At 53.7% G+C, this 19,474-nt stretch overlaps 8 protein-coding genes across 8 annotated transcripts; 5 read left to right on the top strand and 3 right to left on the bottom strand.

Moving 5' to 3' along the window:
• Positions 1-248: 248 nt before the first annotated feature.
• Positions 249-981, top strand: AYL99_01359 (hypothetical protein; the record flags this gene model as incomplete). Its single annotated transcript, XM_018832875.1, has 3 exons — positions 249-382; positions 444-768; positions 856-981. 3 exons carry the CDS (start codon positions 249-251, stop codon positions 979-981), a joined length of 585 nt encoding a protein of 194 aa, XP_018698754.1.
• Positions 982-1,370: 389 nt separating this feature from the next.
• Positions 1,371-3,573, bottom strand: AYL99_01358 (hypothetical protein; the record flags this gene model as incomplete). Its single annotated transcript, XM_018832874.1, has 2 exons — positions 1,371-3,368; positions 3,439-3,573. 2 exons carry the CDS (start codon positions 3,571-3,573, stop codon positions 1,371-1,373), a joined length of 2,133 nt encoding a protein of 710 aa, XP_018698753.1.
• A 604-nt stretch (positions 3,574-4,177) lies between these two features.
• On the top strand, positions 4,178-4,957 carry AYL99_01357 (hypothetical protein; the record flags this gene model as incomplete). The annotated part of the gene is made up of 1 exon (XM_018832873.1): positions 4,178-4,957. One exon carries the CDS (start codon positions 4,178-4,180, stop codon positions 4,955-4,957), a length of 780 nt encoding a protein of 259 aa, XP_018698752.1.
• A 614-nt stretch (positions 4,958-5,571) lies between these two features.
• On the bottom strand, positions 5,572-7,328 carry AYL99_01356 (hypothetical protein; the record flags this gene model as incomplete). Its single annotated transcript, XM_018832872.1, has 3 exons — positions 5,572-5,703; positions 5,793-7,157; positions 7,236-7,328. The coding sequence occupies 3 exons, from the start codon at positions 7,326-7,328 to the stop codon at positions 5,572-5,574; spliced, it is 1,590 nt and encodes a 529-aa protein (XP_018698751.1).
• An 861-nt stretch (positions 7,329-8,189) lies between these two features.
• On the bottom strand, positions 8,190-11,039 carry AYL99_01355 (hypothetical protein; the record flags this gene model as incomplete). The annotated part of the gene is made up of 2 exons (XM_018832871.1): positions 8,190-10,672; positions 10,736-11,039. 2 exons carry the CDS (start codon positions 11,037-11,039, stop codon positions 8,190-8,192), a joined length of 2,787 nt encoding a protein of 928 aa, XP_018698750.1.
• A 565-nt stretch (positions 11,040-11,604) lies between these two features.
• AYL99_01354 (hypothetical protein) lies at positions 11,605-11,970 on the top strand (the record flags this gene model as incomplete). The annotated part of the gene is made up of 1 exon (XM_018832870.1): positions 11,605-11,970. One exon carries the CDS (start codon positions 11,605-11,607, stop codon positions 11,968-11,970), a length of 366 nt encoding a protein of 121 aa, XP_018698749.1.
• Positions 11,971-13,003: 1,033 nt separating this feature from the next.
• AYL99_01353 (hypothetical protein) lies at positions 13,004-15,106 on the top strand (the record flags this gene model as incomplete). The annotated part of the gene is made up of 6 exons (XM_018832869.1): positions 13,004-13,176; positions 13,258-13,631; positions 13,689-13,865; positions 13,995-14,240; positions 14,301-14,675; positions 14,775-15,106. 6 exons carry the CDS (start codon positions 13,004-13,006, stop codon positions 15,104-15,106), a joined length of 1,677 nt encoding a protein of 558 aa, XP_018698748.1.
• Positions 15,107-17,706: 2,600 nt separating this feature from the next.
• AYL99_01352 (hypothetical protein) lies at positions 17,707-18,117 on the top strand (the record flags this gene model as incomplete). The annotated part of the gene is made up of 1 exon (XM_018832868.1): positions 17,707-18,117. One exon carries the CDS (start codon positions 17,707-17,709, stop codon positions 18,115-18,117), a length of 411 nt encoding a protein of 136 aa, XP_018698747.1.
• Positions 18,118-19,474: the final 1,357 nt, after the last annotated feature.

Here is a 19,474-nt window from a genome sequence, read left to right as displayed (position 1 = left end):
CTGCGACTCCCAAGGTTTCTTCCATCTGTGGTGGGACTGTACCTCGCTTGGAGTGCCCCAGCTTGGCCTCGAAATGAGACGATAGGACACAATTTCGGCGGCTGACTCGTGCTAATGCTAGAGCTGCTGGAGCTCTTTGATTATATGGAAGTCGTCTGCCTCTGTCTGTGGTCTCCTCGCTCTTCCTATACCTTGCAGTTGCAGGTTTTGTTACCTTCAATCTAGTTTATCGCATTCTGATCAACACCATGCGTTACGCTCTCCCGTCGGTAATGGCTCTTGCCGTTGCCTCCGTCTCAGCTTCTCTCCTGTATCCGGACAATTTTCCTCTACAGCGACGACAAGAACCTGGAACACCGGAATACGACTGTCATGCGAACTGGTGGGTCATACAGGTCATATCCTATGTCTCCCTGTGAACTGTATTGACACACAAGACACAGCGGAACCGTCATTGTCGATGGCAGGACGGAGGGATATTGTGACTCGGCAAACTTCACCACCGCACTCGAGGATTGCCTCAACTGTGCCCTGCAATATGACATCTGGCAGTACTACGGGGACAGTGTCGCCCAGGCCGCAACGGCGTGTGGACTCGATGCAACGCCGGTCCCTGCCAATGCTACTTCCGCCACGAACAGCAGCTCTACGGCCACCACCGAATCGAATCCGACTACGACTGCTTCATCGCAGAGCACAGACGCAGCATCTTCGGCATCAACCACGGCTTCTTTGGGCGAGACACCTTCAGCCACGACAGGACAGACCGTAAGTGAGGTGAGTATATCTCTAGAGTTAGTGGAGAGAATACACTAGAGGAACAATCCAATTGACGACTTTTTGTTCTCACACCAGACTCCAACCGAGACCGGCGCTGCAGCAACCACCACCACCGACACTGAGGGCTTTGGCAATAGAATCTCGCTTGGTGGTGGACAAGTGGTGTTGCCCTTGGTCGCGTTACTTCCTGGACTCCTTTAAACCGAGTGTCAACGCAGGAGAAAGAGCTAGCTAGCTATTGTTGGTGGTATTTCAAAGGCGTCGAGGTCTATTACGCGCAGATTGTGGTAGATGCTCGCACTCCCCGGGCAGGAATCTTAATCGCCGGCCATATTTGTTGTGTATTGTAGATTTGAAATAGACTGCCAACATATTGTTGTACAGTCACGATTGCGCTCGTCAAGGATTGCATTGTCGACTCTTCTGCTCAGCTACTGTGGTTCCTGCTGCTCATCCTATTGCCCATGAGTCCAACTGCTCATTAGCAGCTGCAAAGTTCTGTATCCCATTCTATGGCCATGGATAAGTCCATCCGCTCAAATTCTCGGGGTGTAAGGTGCTCGCCGAGAAGGCAGGTCTTTGCACAGGTCTCAACAAAGGACATATTCTCGCCAAGCTGCCGCCTCCTTTCCCTCGACCGCCACACCGTCCATGAAACCATGCACATAGCATTCCCCGACCACGCGATATTCCCCTGCTCCACCGCCCACCGACCTTAAGACAAACGGCACGTCCGCCCCAGGCAAGACCACCACCTGGTCTCCCAGCCGTGCGTCCTCAGGCCCCAGCCCCAGGTGTCCCGTCTCGGTCACGAACAACAACCGCCCAATCATGAGGTTTTGGATGTGTTTGTAGATCGACCGAGTACAGACAGGCGCGCCGGGGATGCTGTACGCCTCGACGGCTGTGGGATGGTAGGCCTCGAGGCTGTCCGTCCACGGAGACATGTACGTATGGTTCAAGGGCGTGCTGTGCCACCGCCGTACCGTCCTCGGCTTGAAAACCAGTTCATCCTGGTGGCCAAGCGCATCTTCGACGGGCAGGATGATGGGAAGAGGGGAAGGGGCTGTTGTTGACGCAGGCGACGACGGAGAAGAGCTTGGTGCCTTCATCACAAAGTCGGCCGATAAAGTCCGGAATAGAGCCTCGCGATATGATTCACCCGTGAGCAAGTAGGGTGTTTCTGGGTCCTCGATTCCGAGACGATGGAGCAACTTATCAGCGAAATCCTGGAAAGACACAGCAGAGGCCGCCAGGATCGCGTCCTTTTCGGGCTTGTCCGTTGTTCTGACCGTGTCGATCGGCACGCCCTTGACGGTCAGGATCCGTGGATCCGTGGATGGAGTCACCATGGCTCGCATCTCCTGGCTCGCGCGGAAGACGTGGTGCACCTGTTCGGCGCCAAAGTACACGTCGAGCGCCATGTGCGACCACGTCCGTCTCCAATCCGGTGTCCAGGACGGCAGGTCCGGTGATTCAGTGGCATTCTGGACGCAGCTCAGGATATGCAGCTGGCGACTGCGTTGGAGCACGAAGCGGCATATGCCCGTGTACACTTCGACCACGGACTGCGTGTAGTCCGGCAGGACGTCGTAGGTGTCCCTGTTCTCGCGCGAGGTCGTCAAGAGCGCAAACACCTTGTCCCGGTCGTCGGAGCACTTGAGGCCGCGAAAGCGGCACAGCAGATGGAGCAGCGTAGGCGACTCGTGCCGGAGCAGGAGTGATTGGGCCCGCGTCAGGTTTCGGGATGACTGTCGGGAGTCCGACCAGATGAGTCCCGTCGCCGACACCCACTTGCACACACGAGTAACCGTATCCCAATTCTCGGCCGTGCCGCCTGAGTAGAAGACCGCACGACGCGCCGCCATAGTCTCTTGCACCATCCACAGCCGGGTGAAATACGCATTGCCGACCAGATCGTACACGCCTGGGAGATGAGGCTCAACAATCTTCACGTCCGGTGGTGGTAACGTGCTCTGTCCGCTCTCGTGGTCGTCGATGTAGCTATGGATGGCCTTGACATCGTGCAGAAAGTTGTTGCCTGCCGACTGCGGCTCCCCGAGCCACACGACGACCGAGCTCGCCACGCGGAAGATCTCTCTCATGAGCATGACCTGCTCAGCGCGCTCTCTGAGGTTCTGTTGGTGAATACAGATGGCGTCGACCCACCAGAACTGAATGTGGTCCCGCTCCTGGACAGTGCGAAGTCGTCGCAGCGCCGTGTTCAGGTTGTTAGTGATTGGTAGCACGTTTCCATTGACCTGAAGGGACGCCGTGGTCGCCGGATCCCCCCAGCAGTACGACAAGGCCGAGAATGGTGGCGCCTCTGATATGAGGTAGTTGTCGAGGGAGAGGACGATCTCAGCCTTGTTGTCCGTCGCGTCGGCGGCCGAGTCCATGCGAAACAGTCGAATCTCCAAGGGCTTGAGAGGTTTGTAGATTGAAGACGTGCGTTGTCTAGACTGGGGGGGGACGTCTTGTTCCTCATCTTCAAGATCGGGCATCACGTCATCGTCGTCGGTGTCGCTATAATAATCGTCAAATTCGTCGTCCGAGTCGAACTGGGCTTTGCCCCAGCCGGCGACAGCCTGATGCTCTGGGTGAGTTGCCATTCATTCATGGGAGGGCAGCCCAGCCTCCATGGAGTGCGTTACGTACCTGCTGAACGGTGCCGAGTTTACACATTTGTTCAACAATATGATACACCTGGGGCATATGTGGGAAGGTCGTGGATTTATGGGAAGAACGATCAGTATGCGACGTCGAGCGATACTTCAGGCTGCCACGGCCCATTCGTGTCTAGGCCCTCGTTCTATGTATGGGTTCCCAGGACGCTAGTATTTAGTCAGTTCTATACGAGCTTTTGGGAGCTACTCGGTGGATGGGACTTGGCTAGATCCCAGACCTCATGCCGAGTACACTGCAATGCACTGCTTTCGAATACAGACGACCTCCATACCTAAACCCCAGATCAAACACAACTTACTCCCCTAGAGACATCGGTGATTAAGCCGTGTTTCTTTGTCTAGATACACTCTATCAGGGGTTCAACAGGAGCCCATTGTCCTGGAAGGCTTCGAAGAACAGTATTTCTTTGTCCGGCAAGGCGATAGCAGTTATACGTCGCTGCCACCACCTCATAATGACGATAGACTAGACACACAAAGACAGCCCATTGTTCTTTGGGGGACTCTATTTATACCCTTTCTTTTCCTTTTCCCTTCTTTTGTGAAGACTTTGTCACACACACACACCCAGCATTGGAAAACGTTTCTCCTTTCTCGTCTCTACGCTTCGAATACTCACTCTATCTAGCAAAATACCCAAGGCTCTCTCAAAAACCACACACTCACTACACCCATCCTTCCACCCATTCATCCATTCAACCAAGAAAATCATGCCTTTCAACTTCTCAAATCTCGCAAAGAGAGGTAAGTCCGGGGCCTCGAAGACCAACAACAACAAGCACGTCTTCGAAGCCGCCAAAGCCACGCCGCCGCCCCGGTATGCTCCTGCTCCTTTCACCCCTCCCTCCTCTCCGTCTCCTTCTTCGGTGTATTCGAGACCTGTGACCGCCACCAGCTTCGACTTCTGGCCAAGCGGACCTCGCGGACCTCGTCCTTCACCACCACCACCTCCTCCTGCTCCTCCAATGGCAAGGACGGTGCCGGATCGAGGTGACGCAGCAACCCCTGCCAGCTTCAGCTACGATAACGGCACGGGCAGACTGCACGCCAGCCTCGTCCGGGAGCAGGGTCTGCCGCCTCACGTGCGCACGACCGAGCAGCTGGCCGACTTCATCAAGAGCCGGCAAGGGGCTCTCTCCAACGCACCACCATCATCATCCATCCTCCGCGTCCCTCAGACTCCGTCATGTCACTATTCCTCATCAGCCACAAGGACATTCTACCACCCCCCATCGTCGACAGGATCGTACGAGCGCATCCGGTTCGTGGCGGGCATTCGGCACCGCTACGGCGGCGCGCCACCGGTGTCGCGGATCCTGCCCGGCGCGACGCGCGCGCACAAGTACGAGGGTTTCTGGCTGAGACGTGGGACGACGCGCAAGGCCGACGCCGAGCGGCAGCAGAAGCGAGGAGGGTCCAAGAAGTCGTCGTCGTCATCGTTTAGCAACAAGGACAATCACGTCGAAACGAGTGGTTGGTACGATGACTGAGCGGAGCCAGGAACGTCTTTGTTCGAAAAATGGTTTGCTTAGATTCAATGATTCCTGTTGAATAACGGTAGGTATTAGACCCCAGTAGAACCCATCAAACATATACCACGCCGTTGTCGTGTAGAAGTCCAAAATGCTCGATGATACGAAAAATATCCCCCTGATCTCATATTTCACTCCTTTTTGGGAGCAGGACAACCCCGTGTGTAGATGACAGTGGAAGACTGTATTGTCTCCGACCATTCCTCAACGCTAAGCCAGCTGGTCGCCTTCTCAGCGACCCTTCGTTTTCGCAACTGGTGCACCCGTGTGCTGTCGACATATCTCCAGAGAGTAGCGACAACATACCCCGTCTGCGCCTGTTGACTTTCTTCTTCTTTTGCCTTCATCTCCACACGGACAAGCTAGCTACCCAGCCAACTTAATGTTCCCTGCCCTGAGCTGATATCAAAATACATTGATCGCAAGACTTTTCCGGTCGAAATCCAGTTCCACAGCCCCGTCTCAAATTTTCTCGACTCTCCTTAGAGATCTTGCCGCATTGCCACGCGCCTCTGTCAATGTGGTCTATGATTTCTCTCTTGGTAAATGCTGTGAGTAAAGAAATCAGATGCTTAGAGCATGGGTTTGATGTTGTCCGCGACCTTGAAAGGCGCCTCGGTCTTGGCCTTGATCTCTTCGACGGTGACACCGTCCGCGAGCTCAATCAGCGTCAGGCCGTGGGTGAAGTCGACATCGAAGACACACTGTAGGTAAAAGCATAGGTCAATATATGATCAAAGTCGACTGACTTCCTTGCAATGCGTCTTGTTTGGAGGAGGCGGGATACACTTACCAGTTCCGTAATGATTCTCGAGACACACGCTCTTCCAGTCAGAGGGAACTCGCACTGCTTCAGAATCTTGGGGTTGCCCTTCTTGTCCGTGTGCTCCATCAACGCCACCACTTTGGTCTTCTCTGGATTGCTCACCAAATCCATCGCCCCACCGAAGCCCTTGACCTTCCCGGGCAACATCCAGTTGGCCAGATCACCTCGCGCAGAAACCTGCATGGCCCCCAGCATGGACATGTTGATGCGTCCAGAGCGGATCATACCGAACGACTCCTCTGATCCGAAGCACGACGCTCCCGGGAGCAGAGTGACTGTCTCCTTCCCAGCGTTGATGAGATCTGGATCTTCCTCACCCTTGAACGGGTACGGGCCCAGACCGAGGATACCGTTCTCGGATTGTAGCTGGACCTCGACGGACGAATCCACAAAGGACGGTGCCAACATAGGCATGCCGATACCCAGGTTGGCGTACATGCCGTTCTGGAACTCCTTAGCCGCGCGTTTCACAATCCGTTCGCGCTTTGACGCGGCGTCACCCTTGCCGAGGCTGTCTTTGACGTCGGCGCCCTCTTCTTTGCGGTTGACATACTTCTCAATCTTCTTCTCGGCGGTCGACTGGATCACTTTGCTCACATAGATTCCCGGCAAATGCACGGCGACTGGATCAATCTCGCCGACCTCGACGATATGTTCGGCTTCTACAATGGTGACCTTGGCATTTCGGCCCATGGCACCGTTGAAGTTGTTTGCGGCGAGGCGGAATTGGCAGTTCCCGAGCTTGTCAGCCTTGTATGCTTTCACGAACGCGTAGTCGCCAGCGATCGCCTCTTCCATGACATACGACTTGCCATTGAATACCTTGACGTCTCTCGGCTTTCCAAATTGTGCAATGCTGCCATCCTTGTTGTGCCTTAGGGGAATCTCACCCGTCTGCACGACCGTGCCAAATGCAGCCGGGGTGTAGAAAGCAGGGATTCCTTTGCCTCCTGCCGCACAGCGTTCGGCCAAAGTACCCTGGGGTGTCAGCTCCAACTCCATCTCTCCCGTCAGGTACATTTGCTCCAGCACTTTGTTCTCGCCAACGTAGCTGGCAATCATTTTCCTCACTTGCCTGGTCTCCAAGAGCTGACCTAGACCGGCACCGGGGATGCCGGCATTGTTTGAGACCGCGGTGAGACCGGTAATGGATGGGGTTTTCGCGACCTCGTTGATCAGAGTGTCGGGGACACCACAGAGTCCGAAGCCACCGCACAGGAGCGTGGAGTCGGACTTCATGTCCTTGATTGCCTCAGCGGCCGAGGGGACGACTTTGTTGATTTCATGGCGGCGAAGGGTCGACGAGAACGAGCGAGCGAAGAGGAGGTTTTGCTGTTGATGGTCAAAATAAACAAAGCTGTCTATGGGACTGATGGGGGTTTTTCCTCAGCTTGCAGGAATTTCACTCACCTTTCGTTGGTCGCGTGTAAAGTACCTCGCTGTCCGCCAACTTCTCGACGCCTGCGACGGAATGCGGAGAGAGGACTCGAGGAAGGACGACATGAAGACGGTGTTTTCACTCACTCCTGACGAGTGATGCAGCTAAGCATTCGCTGAAATCCGGGGATAGAGCAACAGGCAAGAGTCACACAACAGGTGAAGTCGCAAATAACAGCAACTGGTGTAGAAGCAGTGAGAAGGAGTTGAGAAGCCGACATGCTGGGTAAGTCGGCGTGTTTAAAGCGGAGATGGCATTGACAGCGCGGGATCGGTAAAGCACCCCGGAATCATTACCGCTGGATGTTGGCAGTCCAGGCAGACTGGTACGGATCCGATGGAGAGAGGATGAGGGGAAAGGCAATGCTCGCTGGAGCCACGGCGACTACCCATAAAGTCCAAGTGCTAGGCTAGGTGACCTTTCCGATGCCCATTAAGCAGCTCGGATCCGGGGCTTCAGTCTCTTCCTCTGGGCGGCTGAAGACATAGCCAGAAGCCGCCCAAGGGCTAGCGACGCCTTCTTGGCTCCCACCCTTTCCCCGATAACATCCGTAGGAACACCCCCATCCGATGCAATTCTAAGATTACAGCGTCGGGGCAAAAAAGGAAACCGAGAGAGCCGGCTTAGCAAGAAATTACTGTTAAAGGATGGTTGCTTGTAAAAAGAAGTCTATCGTCATTGTTCTCAACATATAACATATTTCGTCAAGGGGTATCTGTGACAGTATGCTGACACGTGCTAAGTATACCCAACACGTCCAATCTTAAACAAATACAGGTAAATCATGCGTAAACCGCAGGACTTTTGATAACGGAATCCGCCAACACCGTGCTGTGCATTCGGCCAGAATGCCGTATTTGCAATTTCGTTATACAATCACATGAAGAAGAAATCTGTCCCATCTACTCACCCTACCTGAAGAAGGCTCACAGTTCACGGTCCACGCTCATCCCGTCTGAAGAGTCGTTGAGGGCGGTGGCAAAGGCAGCATCGGCGTCGTTGGAGGCGGCACTCCAGCTCGCCCCGGCAGTGGCGGCGAGGCTCCCACTCATGGTCCTGCCCAGCTCATTTGTGGCACCGGGGATCGGGATCCTGGCGCGTGCCGCTTCCAACACGCCTAGGGAAGAACTTGCCACAGATGCATCGTCGTCACCGCCTTGTCGTTCATTTGAACTCGACGACCATTGCCAGAGAAACCCGGCTGGCGCGGGGGAATAATCTGCCTCTGAGGACTCGTTACTGTCCTCGTCATCATAATATCCGTTCCCCGCACTGGACGATGAGCTTGCTGTAAAGAAGACATAGCTGGGCGGTGGCAGCCGCGAAGGTTGCAGATTCAGCCTCCGGCAATTGGCAACTTGGTATATATATCTTGCAGGTCGCTTCTGCCGGATTGTCCCCTGACCGTCACCATTGCTGAGCTTCTGCCGTTTTCTGGCGATCTGGACGTCGAGCGCAAAGTTGTCTTCCGGCCGAACACCTCCGAGACCAGAAGCTTCGAACTCCAGCGGCATCGTCTCGTCCTCCCCAGCTGATGTTATCGGTGAAAGCGGCATATCTATCTCCGGGCAGTTTTGAGGCCAGGCGTTCCGTGCGGGCGGCCAGGGAGAAAGGAAATAACAAGCTTTGGCGTCTCGCAGGGTGTCGTCTATGAGTGTCTGCTTCTTATCGATACCTAAAGTATCCCGGGACCCTTTGTACCCGCTCAATCTGACGTTTGCAGGAGACTTGTCACCACTGAGATCGGTGAAGAAGTACGGGTTGCTGAAGAATGTCATGTAGCCATCGTACCCGTCTTCCTTGGGTTTCAGACTTGACCGGTTTAAGGCGCGGACCAGGCCAGCAGAGTCGGGTGACTGATCTTCATGTGAACTAGCCGAATCCAGGTATGAGTTTTTGTGCTTCAAAAAGGTCCTCTTCCCTTGGAATACGATAGGTTTATACTCGAACGCAGAAGTCGACTTAGACTGACTTGTTGAAGGCTTGCCGGTTAAAAGATTGGAAGAAGTCGACGTCGACTTCAACAAATTGGACGTGCCGCCGCTCAACTTCCCCCTGAGGACTTTATCATCTGAGAGTGAGACCGAGTTTGATGCTTCATTGAGTGTACTGGTAGCACTTCTGCCGCTCTGCCGTCCAGGTTCATCGCCAGTATCCTCACACGTGCGGTGGGGTGGCCCCTCGGGACTTTCCTGGCTGCCATATTCGGATCGCGAAGGACGCCCAATCCATCGTATCTTGTGTCCATCTTTTGAAAGCTCGAACTTTGTGCTCAACTGTTTGACAGCCTTGCGGACAAAGGCCGGCGTCACGTTGAGCGTGTGGAGCTGAGCCATGCTCACAAGCAGGTTCAGATAGAGCCAGGGTTGTTCTTTGGCATCGTCGTAGTCCTCGAATTGCGGCGACGACAACCCTAAATGTCGAATATAGTCGATATTATCGGCGGCGACTTGCGCACGGTGGATGTCAAGATCCAATGGTCGAGTGGGCCGTTGATCTGGAGACCCGGGGCGTTCCGAGGTCGGAATACTCCTTCCCTCCGCAGAAGATTGCTCGGATCCGGATTGATTCCCCGAGGGTTGACCACTGGTCTCGATGGCATCGAAGTTGATCTTGGAGTCGTGCGGCAGGATATGAGCTTCACGAGTACCCTCCACTCTTGATGTTCGATTCTGCTTCTGATCCTCACGCCGATCAGCCTTGGCGGCAGAACGAGAGATCTTCTGTTGCTGAACAGGCAGGCTATGCTCACCCGGCGCCGCCCTCTTCCCAGTGAAGAGCTGCTCCAACCTCTGCACCACCAACGCCATCTTAGCATTCTCGCTAACGGAAACCGTCTCTCTCGGGAAGAGCGAGTCTGGAATGTCGTGCAGATAATTTTCGATATCCGTTTCTTTTTTTCTCTTTGACACAGGCTCACGTAGTCGTAGCCCGTTAGACTGCGACGCTGACTGCATTCCCGAGTTTGAGATGGAGGCGTAACCTGAGTCCGTATGACTAGGATCTTGTGGAAGCTTCGGCGCTGGGATGGCAGGGTATCCAGCACTCGAGGCGGACTTCTCAATCGGACCCGATGAACTTGGTTGCGACGGAGAATCGCCATTGAGACCAGTGGCAAATTTCTTCAAGAGATCTTCCAGTTCCCTCTTCTTCTCAGTCGGTAGTCCATGCAACCGAACTTCGACCACCCTGTCCGGATTACTGCTGGTGGGACTCGACCGAGACTGCCAATTCTTCAGGAGATGCTTCAACTTCTTGTTCTCCACGGTGAGGTCGTCAATGACCCCGCGCAACTCATCGTTCTCGGTATCGTCCCTGGGCCGCGGGACGAAACTCTCCGCGTTGTGCGAGCGGAGGTTCTTTGACTGGTGATAACTGCCCTGATGGGCGAGGTAGAAAGGAGATTCATCTATCGAAGATCAGCAAAAACGGCAACCGACAAAGGACGGTGGCAGCAAGCGGGCCAGCCTACTCTCTTGTGATCCTCTTTTGTTCTGGATATCGCTCACGTTCTCATTCTTGCTCGCAAACCATCTGGCTGCGCTCTGGTCGCTCCCCGAGTCCCGACTTTCTCCTTGCGGAAGAGGCGGAACAATCTCTTCCTGTGTGGGCGGCTGCTTTCCTTTTGAAACATCAGGTTTGTGATCAATCTTGACCCTCTTAATCCTCGGAAGCGACTTTGAATGCGACGGATGGGACCGGCGGGGGTTGCTGCTGTTTGTCGACGAGAGCGCCCTCTTAGGTGACGGTGCCGATGATTCCTGGGAGTCGGGCATGTTTCGACATCGCTCTCGCGCCGTGGTGGGAGACCTTCGTGGTGAATCAGACGGTTCAGGACTGTACCTCGGTGTTGCTATAGCGCGAAAGCGATCAGGTGAGTCCGTCGGTGGCCGTCCTGTACAAAGGGGGTGGTGTTTTGAAGCGCCCTCTGAGATAAGGTGTAGATAGGATTGGGTCGGTGCCGACTAGGCTTCGGTAGACGAGATCGAAATTGAGGTGCGGTGAAAAGGGGTTTGGCTGGTGTACACAGCGTAGATGATAATCGGAAAGAGGTGAGAAACAAGAAACCATGCCCATGCCAGGTGGAGGTATAGTGCTCGCCATTGTTGCTTCCCACAGCGCCAGGTGGGCAGGGTGGTGCGTGGGTATGGTGGGAGCGAAGTATTTGTTTGGCTCGATCTCCAGAGCCTTGAGGGAAGGGTAGAAAGGGCACACAGATCGGGGCCACCATATGAAATCGCTGAAATCGCAGGACGAAGCTCGAAATAAGTGCCAAGAGTCAGCACCTGATGTGTCCGGCGCCGGGCCGAATGTGGTTCTAGGGGTCTGGCATGGTCCGCCATGATCTGGACCTTGCAACGCGATCGGCCAAAGTGCAAAGAATCTGGAACCTTCCGACTGTCCAATCGTCGATTTGATCCCTTCTCTTGCCGCATCGTGATCCCCCTGGTCATCAGCTTCGACTGGGAGCTGAGACAAGTCCGCCATCGCCGGCGTCAGGCCAGAACGTTCGAGGCCGTGGTGATCATGTTCGATTGCGTTATTGACAAAAGGCTCTGCAAGGAATATCGAGTGCTTGCAGTGATGATGATGGACAACTGGAACGCATATGAGCAGGACGATCAAGATGAGGATTTGCTAGCACGGGAGTCTCGTACCCTGTGGCTGCCGCTTCGTCTCGCCACTGGAAAATTCACCCAGGCGTGACGCCCATCGTCGATCCCAGACACAGGCTCGTGCCACGTTCCCGCACTTTGGTGTGCTTGACCTGTCACCATGATCGTGATCGACAGGGCATTCAGCTGTAGCCGAGCTGTACGAGGTTTGCAGTACTGCTCCGCCGTTGGAGTATAATTGAATTCGAGAAGCACCATGGAAGACTGCGGAAGATGTGAGTTGGGCATCGACAGCTCGACAAATTCAGTCACGTGCGACCATCACGTGCGTAGATGGCAAAGGAACAACTATATTCCCTTCAGGCCCCGGAAAATCTGTCTCGGGCGAATTTTGTGGCTTGGGATTTGCTTTGTGATGTCATTATTGTTTCCCATCAGGCATAATCCCTCTTCTCTAGGACCCCAGGTACTTACAATCGAGGGACAGAGGTACCTGTGCATATACCACCAATATGGTAGAACCCTGGTATCCAATATGGTATATACCTGGTATCCTACATCCTACTCCACAAACAATGAGCTGTGCTCAGTCCTGAACGGATATACATATATGTCGCTTTCTCCAACCTAGAATTAACCAACATCTCTTACAGGTTTCTGCAGGCTCAACTCACTGTCTATCAAGAAATCAACTGTGTCCCGCCTGGCGGCGATCGTAGCTGCTGAAAATCTCGAAGCTTATCACGTTCTCTTGGGCCGCCAATTGGCAGCAGTGAAAACTGCTTATGAGAACGCTGTCACTGGGCGGTCAAGCCCACTTCTTTGCCCACTGCTACTCTGACAATTTTCGTGGCCACTAGCACTTCACAATCATTGGACCACTCATGTAGTCGGCCATTAAGCATTGCAGTAGCAATCGACAATGTCGCCTTGTGTTGCTTGTTTGGTGCTTTTCGTCATACCCATGCGTGATCTCCTATCACATCTCTCTCCCGCAGGAGGGCGGAGGCGATGGCGTCTTCGCCGCTTGCCCTGTTATATAGCAGTTTTTTTTTTCTTGAGCTCAACGGAGGCTTTGACAGAGAGGTTCAAGGCTCTTTTCAGGGCGTCCTCGTGTAGTCAAGATGTCCGTCGCAAATGCAGGAATCATAGCTGCAGCCACCGCACCGGAGGCAGAAGACCCAAAGAAGGATCTTGGATTCGACAGGCCCGGCGACCTTGAGGAAGAGCGACCCGTCGCCCCAGATCAATTCGATCCGAAATATCAGACTTCCAAATGGGAGATATGGGCCTATTAGTGAGCTCTCTTCATGTCCCAGGAGCATTACAACCTCGGACGAAGCTCTCGACAAGAGAGTTGCTAACGGACACCCCGCAGCTGCTACTATATTGGAAACAATGGGCTGACCCTCTTCAACTTTGCGCCGACGTCATTTCAAGACCTGCTGTATGAGGCCGCTGGTGACAGCGAGAGACTGCAATTTCTGGGTGCCTATCGCACCATCAACAGCATCGTCCTACTTACCAACGGCATATCCTTCGCAATTCAAGTAGTCTTGTTTCTGTTGATTGGTAGCTTGGCCGACTACGGAAAATGGCGGCCATATGTGCTCGTGTTCTGGTCGGTCGTCGCCTTTGCGCTAGGTTTTGGCTGGCTCGGAATACACACGCAAGACAAATGGCCGGCTGCAACGGGTATTTACGCGGTTGGCCTGATATCTTACCAGATGTGTATCACCTTTTGGACAGCTGGTAAGCAACAGCTCTAACTTCTTTCACTTTGCACGGTCCTAACGAGATGTTGTTCAGCTTTTCCTGGGTTGGCAAGGAATACGCCTCAAATGAGGGAGAAGGCAGTGCAATATGAGAACAGAGAGATCACCAGAGACGAGTATGACTTTGCGGACATGATGGAGCGCAATCGCATCTACAATGTCGCATTTATCATGCAGAGCGCTGGGGAAATCGTGATTCTTGCTGTGCTAGGTGAGTGTGCTTGCTTTCAGGGAGGCGAAGCCGTGAACCAATGAACCTCCTTTTCGATCACGAAGTCAGAGAATGAGACTCTCAACGAGTTCGCATTGGTGGACAACGCTAACCTGTCGTCCCTGGTAGTTGGAATCCTATTCGCTTTGGACGTGAACGCCAGCGCCGCGAACAATCTCTGGGGCCTCTCAGTTCTCATCGCATATGCAACTGGCGTTTGGATCGTGCTGGCGGTCCCCTGGTTCATCCTGGAGAAGAGACGACCGGGCCAAAAACTCCCCGCTGGAACCAACATCATCAGTGTTGGGTTTTGGAATATTTGGCGTGCCTTGTGCCAAATCTGGGAGCTGAAGCAGAGCCTGCTGTATCTCATTGGTGATCCTCCCCCCCGGGTCCCCCAATGGTGAAGTTCGTGGGACTAATGCACAGTTTCAGGATATTTCTTGCTGGGTGATTCGCTGAACACGACGGTCACGGTGATCGCCACCCTGCAAAACTCGGTCGTCTCGTACAACACGTTGACACTCACCTACCTGCTCATAGTGGGAATTGCAGCCCAGGGGGCGGGCATTCTCATCTACTGGCTTATTCAAAGGCGCTACGGACTCAGCACCAAATCAATGTTTGATGCCGTCATGATTGGAATCCTACTCCTTGACGGTTGGGGGATGGTTGGTATCTGGCAGCAATCATTCGGCTTCCATCATGAATGGGAATTCTGGGTATACCAAGCCTTCTACGGCTTGTTCGTATGTCAGTGGTATGCATACTCTCAGACGATGATTAGCGAGGTAACTCCCCGCGGTAAAGGTAAGGCCATCCTGACGTCTATGCGAGCATATTTTACAATCGAATGATGCTCCCGACATTGAACAACCGCGATGGCCAGAAACTAATTCGGATCCATAGAGTTTTTGTTCTTCAGTCTCTACTCCATCATGGGAAAGACGAGCGCATTCATTGGGCCGATTGTGAGCAGCGCCATTATCGATGCAGACCCGAAGGGGAACAACAGCCTGCCTTTCTATTTCCTGTTTGGGCTCACCGGGTTGAGTTTCCTGCTGTTGTTCTTTTTCGTCGACTTGAAAAAGAGCAGGAGGGAGCAGGAACGGTTTTTGCAAAGAGAAGAGGCCGCGAAGCAACGCCGCGCAAGTATTATCAGCCAAGGAACACCACTGGATGACGAGGGGAGCTTCGACGGCGACAGCAAGGCTCAGAAGAGCGACGAGATTAAGTCATGAACTCCAGCTGGTTTTTTGGACGAAGCGGACGATAGATGTGCTTCGGCAATAGACTGAGCCTGGCGGGTACAGAAGATGAAACAGACTGCTGGTGGTGTCTCAGGGGTGTAGCTGCGATTTCGGTTGTGGTGAACACTTTCTCTGGGAGCTATTTGTTCAAACGAGGGCCTCGAGTGGCACCTAGCCCACCGTACGAGTTTATTGCTCGACATGAGCCTGCATTGGGCCTTGTCTCGTCCTCGTTGACATGCCCTATTGCTTTAAAGATTCCCGGGACAGGGGTTTTCCACGCGGACGACACCGAGAAGAGCGATCGTTGCATTACATCTGCCAAAAGGGCATGCAGGGCCTTTTGGTATACTTTGCTTCCCTGTAGTCTTGCAGCTGACCTTGAACCCTGCAAAATCGAGCGAAGTCACCCAAGCCATTGCACACAGGCGAGCCTGAGTCTGAATTTGGCACACGGGAGGTGAGACGCCTTCTCAAAAGTTCAGCTGTAACAGGGCGCGCAGCCGATGGCACGGTGGGTGGCGACGCCCTTGGGCACTGCGTACAATAGGCATCCGATAAGGGAAAGTCCTTCCTCTCAGGGTAACGCCACGTGACTTAAACCCCAGAACAGATACTCGCCAGTGGCGGTCGAGATGCCAATATTAGGTGAAAGCGAGAGTAGTGACCAGATAGATGGCTGCGCAGTCAGGTCAGGCCGTGTTCATGGAATGGCATCCTGGAAGCTGCAGTGTTCGGCTTGACCCTTCCTCACACGGTTAAAAAATATCTCGGATAGGCATAGAGACGAGAAACCAGCGACGATGCACCGACAAGCCGGATGCCCAGGAATAATCAATTTCTCACACCGGCCCAAGGTAATACCTTTTCCTTTTCGTGGCAAATCTGGTCTGGCCTGCCACGTACGAAGGAAGCGCGAAGAGACGGGATACGGGGGAACTTGGCCATCTGACCATCTCCCCGGGTTTGTTGTAGTAAGCAACAATATCAACTCGTGTTTCGTACTGCTTACTCCGGAAGCGTCTGGACCCGGGGGTAGATTGTACGATCAGTAAGCAAGCCAAGGCAGTCAAGAATTTGGCACGGGCCCGAGGATGTTGAGATGGCCCGCCCAATGTTTTATGCTTTCCGGCGCCCAGAGATCCGGAGAGCGAAATGCAAAGAGCAGCCGACCTGACCGTAGAGAGCATCCATTCGGAATAAACAACCCAGGGACCAGATCAGACAAGTAAGATGGATGGATGTGAAAATGTGAGATATTCGCACATTGATCCGTTGAGGAGGTGACAGGTCACAACAGCGGGGATGGTGATGGTACACCGCATCAGAAGCTGAAGTCTCGCCTGGACCGTTGCTCTCCTCTAGCATAGAAGGCCGAAGGGCACAGGTCGACAACAGACCGGGGGGTTCAGGGTTCAGAGGGCGCAGGGCGTGCAGACTGTTTTAAAGGGAGCCAGGTGGTTGCGTACCGCGTATCAGACCATCGTGTCATCAAATCGCAAAGCCCGGCAATAAGCTAACCCCCAAGGCCCTATAAGCCCATAAGCCCAGAAGCCCATGCCTAGGGTGGTGCCTAGAGTGGTTGCATTGGCGCTGGTTGTGAGCCCTTGCGAATGAATCCTCGGCCGAAGACGCCCATGGATCCGTAGGTTGATAATCTCCGTGGGTCGGTCGGACTCAAGCCCGAAGGCGTGTTTGGTCCCTTGTCCCTCCATGCGGTGAAGCTCACGAGGCCCAAACGGCACTTCGCATCCGACGGGCGAATTCCAGCGCCTTCTCTGACCCTTTTGACTCACGCCTAGCGAACCCCCAAGAGTGGCAGGGCAGGAGATTGGCTGCTGCCTTGTTGCGCAATGCCGTCCTCATTTGATTTGATTGATTGATTATATTTTTTTTATCTCCACTAGTCATGGTCGCTGACGAGCCCTGCGCCCTGAGACCACTCGCTCTTCTTCGTACGCCCGTCTTGCGTCCGCGTATCGACAGGATTTGGCTCCGACTCGGCCCTCACGGGCTTTACTGAACGCACATTACGGATACGCAACGCAACGCAGAGCAAAGCCCGGTGGAGAAATTCATGGTTCCCACGGCGATAATACCATGGCGCCATGGGCTGTGTGACTCAGGCATCCGTTTATTTGAAACCATAACCCGCATAAGTTAAGTGATATAATACTATCGGTTTGCAACCTTCCAATCCGTCTAGTCGAAAACTTCTTCCTTGACAAGAACAGTCTCCAGAGGAAAAGAGAAACTTGCAGGTCACCCGGAAACGTTTTGCCATATCGAACGAAAAGGCCTGGTCAGTACGAAGGTGCAAGATCAAAGGCCCCGTGACGACCAAAAATTCATCCGAGTTTCAGCCTTCACATGTCACAGCGAGGCTCCATTGCCCCATTGAGATTATTCTTTGGATACAACAAAACCAGAACCCACCGCCTCGTCCACCCAAATTTTTCTTCATCCAGTATCCACCGCAAAACTTTTCCCTTCACATAGGAACATCCACACACATATACTAGATATCTTCGATTGACACTAAACTAAATCACTTCACAGATCGCCAAAACGGACACATAACACTCATCAACATGCCTCTATCACTGATGGAGCCCCTCAGCAGACCGCCGTCGCGCGATCTCACACCATCCCGACGCCTGTCTCGCGAAGAAACATATCACCTGGCCGACACTGCACGGAGGAAGTCATCGGACAGACTCGTCCGCGAGGATCTCCGCCTGAAACTCAGCCATGGCCACCTACTAGAACTACTTCTCCAAGACATCGCCCGAACAGAGCGAGAACGTCAAACATCACCAACCGACGAAAAGTACTTGATGCCACAGGAGAGAAAACGACCGTCGTCGGAAGGAAAGACATCTTCCCACGCCGACCTGGAATTGGTGGACGATTATGGATTTCCGCTGGAGCTGGAAGACGGCGAGGAAGACCTGGGAGAGTTGTCGTTAACAAGGACGCAATCGCGAAGGCCCGTGAGATGAATCACACGCAGGCTATTGGATGAGGCTTTAGCACTCTACACCTGTATGCCCATTCTCTGGGAACCCGACACGATGTACGACCACTTGACGACTTTTCTTCCTGGTTTTTCAACGATACCCCAGTCTTACGCAGCAAAGTGCGATATGTCCAGACGGGCCAAAATGCCCCGGACTTTTACAACAAGCAGCCTTTAACGGCTTGCGAATAATGGAAACGTGGATCTCTCGAGATGTCCCAACATTGACGGCGGACAATTACCCTCGAAGACCACATGGAGGAGGAGATGACGGACGGAAGACCGGGGGGAATTACAGTGCAGCGGACTACTCGACGCGTATAGAGCCAGGTCAGGGGGCCATTTGTGCCATGGGAGCGATCTGTCACAGGCTATTGGATGAGTCTTTTGAGCACTCTACACCTGTGACCCGCTTCCCTGGACACGAAGGACCTGCTGATGCTGCTCGATCCGTCTGTGGTTTACTCTTGCCAGATTTCCCCTCGCGCAAAACGCGCCCCGAGGGTCATGGAGGAATGAACAAGGGGAAGAAGGCTCATGTACAAATTGGCAGATAGTTCTAGTCCCTCGTGACGTGAAGTGAACACAGGGAAAACAATGGAATACCTACTTCTTCAAAGGAAACCAAAACGATTATCCTCTTTCTCGTTCCTGTTGCCCTCCTTCTCCCCTTCGTGTGAAGTGTACATCAATACAGCCCTTGACGAACTACACCCGTAGGGCAAAAGGCTGGGGACGATCTGCATTGATCATCTGGAGCCAAGGCCGGAGGGTTGGCACTTCACCTCTCCCTGTCTTGGTATGCAGCTGGGCCAGAAAGGGAAAGGGAAATCCCGCTCCATTCATTGCGCCGCGGCGTTTGCTTTGGCTTTCACTTTGCTCGAGATGCAGACACCGAGCGCTCCCTCACTCACCTATTCTCTACCCAACCACTCGAGCATGTGCGCTGTACCACCGGCGTCGGGAACAACGGCCGTACACATACATACATAGGTGGATGTCGATCAGAATCCCTCACCTACATACATACTCAACTACTGCACTTGCATTCCATCCATCCCATGCACCCCCACACCTCCCCCCTGGCCCGGGACGAGAAGGGAAATGTAGAGAGTAGAGTGGGCCCCAAGCAAGAGAGAGGTAAATGAAAATATCGCATCATTGCATTCCCCCTCATCCGCCCAACGATTGGGGGACATCTTATTAACTCATTATTATTGTCGCTCTCATCCCGGCGCAGACAGAGGCAGGGAGGAAGAACGGGGGAAAACGTGCCCAAAAACGATTCAACAACCCAACGCCTTGTACGGCGCCGGTCGTCGGCGGCGGCGGTGTGTGCT

The sequence above is a fragment of the Fonsecaea erecta genome (genome assembly GCF_001651985.1).
Source record: "Fonsecaea erecta strain CBS 125763 chromosome Unknown Scaff1, whole genome shotgun sequence".
In the NCBI taxonomy this organism is placed as follows: domain Eukaryota; kingdom Fungi; phylum Ascomycota; class Eurotiomycetes; order Chaetothyriales; family Herpotrichiellaceae; genus Fonsecaea; species Fonsecaea erecta.
This window is presented reverse-complemented; position numbering and strand designations above follow the sequence as displayed.